General features: G+C 69.9%; 1 protein-coding gene across 1 annotated transcript; it reads left to right on the top strand.

The window, feature by feature from the left end:
- Positions 1–207: 207 nt before the first annotated feature.
- LOC123652358 (pro-neuregulin-3, membrane-bound isoform-like) lies at positions 208–1,187 on the top strand. The gene has a single exon (XM_045581675.1). The coding sequence runs from the start codon at positions 271–273 to the stop codon at positions 1,159–1,161; it is 891 nt and encodes a 296-aa protein (XP_045437631.1). The 5' UTR covers positions 208–270; the 3' UTR covers positions 1,162–1,187.
- Positions 1,188–2,144: the final 957 nt, after the last annotated feature.

Genomic DNA, 2,144 nt, shown 5'->3' with positions numbered 1-2,144 from the left:
CGCGCGCGCGCTCGCCGCCCCCTCCCGGCGTCCCCTCCCCCGCCCGCCGCTCCACCCCGCCCGCCGCCCGCCTCTCGGGGGGAGGGGCGTGGGGGCAGGGAGCCGCTTTGCATGCGGCCGCCGCGGCCGCTGCCTGCGCCGAGCCCGCCGCCGCCGCCGGAGCCCGTGCCCGCGCCCGGCCGGCGCGGCCCCATCCATGCCCCTGGCGCGGCCCCATCCATGCCCCTGGCGCGGCCCTCGGGGGGGCGAAGGTGAGGACCGGCTCCTAGGATGAGTGAAGGCGCGGCCGCCGCTGCCTCGCCACCGGGAGCCGCTTCGGCAGCCGCCGCCTCGGCCGAGGAGGGCACCGCGGCGGCTGCGGCGGCGGCGGCGGGCGGGGGCCCGGACGGCGGCGGCGGCGGCGGCGAAGGGGCGGCCGAGCCCCCCCGGGAGCTACGCTGCAGCGACTGCTTCGTGTGGAACCGGCAGCAGACGTGGCTGTGCGCGGTGCCCCTGCTCATCGGCTTCGTCGGCCTCGGGCTCAGCCTGATGCTCCTCAAATGGATCGTGGTGGGCTCCGTCAAGGAGTACGTGCCCACCGACCTGGTGGGCTCCAAGGGCATGGGCCAGGACCCCTTCTTCCTCTCCAAGCCCAGCTCCTTCCCCAAGGCCATGGAGACCACCACCGCGACCACCACCTCCGCCGCGCCCCCCGCCACCCCCGCCTCCGCCGGCGGCGCCGCCTCCTCCAGGACGCCCAACCGGAGCAGCACCCGCCTGACCACCGTCACGCGGGCGCCCACCCGCTTCCCCGGGCACCCCCGGGTGCCCATCCGTGCCAGCCCGCGCTCCACCACGGCGCGGGGCTCGGCGGCCCCCTCGACGGTCCCGGCCGCCACGGCCCCTTTCTTCAGTAGCAGCGCGCCCGGCTCCCGGCCCCAGGGCCCAGGGGCCCCGGGCACCCAGGCCGTGCCCTCCTGGCCCACTGCGGCATTCGCTACCTCCTCCTACCTTCACGACTCCACTCCCGCCTGGACCCTGTCTCCCTTCCAGGATGCTGTGGCCGCCTCCTCCTCCTCCTCCCCCACCGCCACCACCACCGCCGCGTCTTCCTCCTCCTCCACCACCACCACCACCGCCGCGCCGGAGACCAGCACCAGCCCCCCCAAATTTCGTAAGTAGACCCTGTGCTTGAACTCTGATCCACGGCTGAGTTTCCTCTTTCCTCCAGCTGCTGTCGTTCTCCCTTGCTGCCTGTCATCGAACACCCCCTCTTCTTCCCCCACCCATCACCCCATTCCGGGTTTGGAGCACTTTGTGAGATGGTGGATAGTTAATACCGGCCACCGGGGAGGAAAGGGCGCCTGCCTGTGTGGGGTGCCTGTGTGGGGTGGGGGCGGTGGGAAGCGGGAGGAGATGGCCAAGCTCCAGGGCCCTGCTCCACTGGGTCCCAAATGGGAGCACACCTAACTCCCTCCCAAGGGTTAACGCGGAGCGCAGCCCCCTCACTGCAGACCTGCTGGCCGGCTCAGGCTCAGGGATCTGGCTGCTTTGAAGAGCCGGGGAGGAAGCGGGGAAGGAGGGAGGGAGGGAGGGCCTTCCCAAAGGCAGCAAGCCCTTCCCCTGCCTTCAGGAGGGAGAGAAGAGCCAGTGCCAGCTGACCTGCACGAACCACCCGAACCACCCGGGGAAGTTAGGTCCCTGTGGGGCGGGGGAGGGCGTGGGCTGCTGATTTGATGGGGATGTTGGTGAGGAGAAGCCAGAGACACTTAGAGCGGCCCTGACCCGGGCTGGGATCAGGAAGGGTTAATTTGAAGCTATTGGGGGAGGTAGGGAAAGGGGGCGGTTCTCAGCAAAGGGCTAAACTGGTGCCCCCCCTCCCCCCGCCCCTTCTTTACCGCTCACCCGCCCATCCAGCCTGCCCATGGCCAGTCCTAGTGTGGAGATGGATTCTGTGATCGCGGAGAGTGAGTGGACTGGGGGGAAATGTGAAGTGAGCCCGCAGAGCTGCCTTCTCTAGGGTCCTGACAAGGAGGAGTGCTCTCAGCTCTGCCCAGCATTTGCTTTTCTTCCTTTTCCCAAAGGTGGGGGCGCGAACCTCCTCTCCCCGCCCTCTGTGCCTGAAAATATATAGGTGGAGTGGGACAGGGCTCTGTGCATTCAAG

This window comes from Pipistrellus kuhlii, unplaced genomic scaffold (assembly GCF_014108245.1).
Source record: "Pipistrellus kuhlii isolate mPipKuh1 unplaced genomic scaffold, mPipKuh1.p scaffold_m20_p_15, whole genome shotgun sequence".
In the NCBI taxonomy this organism is placed as follows: domain Eukaryota; kingdom Metazoa; phylum Chordata; class Mammalia; order Chiroptera; family Vespertilionidae; genus Pipistrellus; species Pipistrellus kuhlii.
Note: the sequence above shows the minus strand (reverse complement) of the source record. Positions and strands in the feature narration are given on the sequence as shown.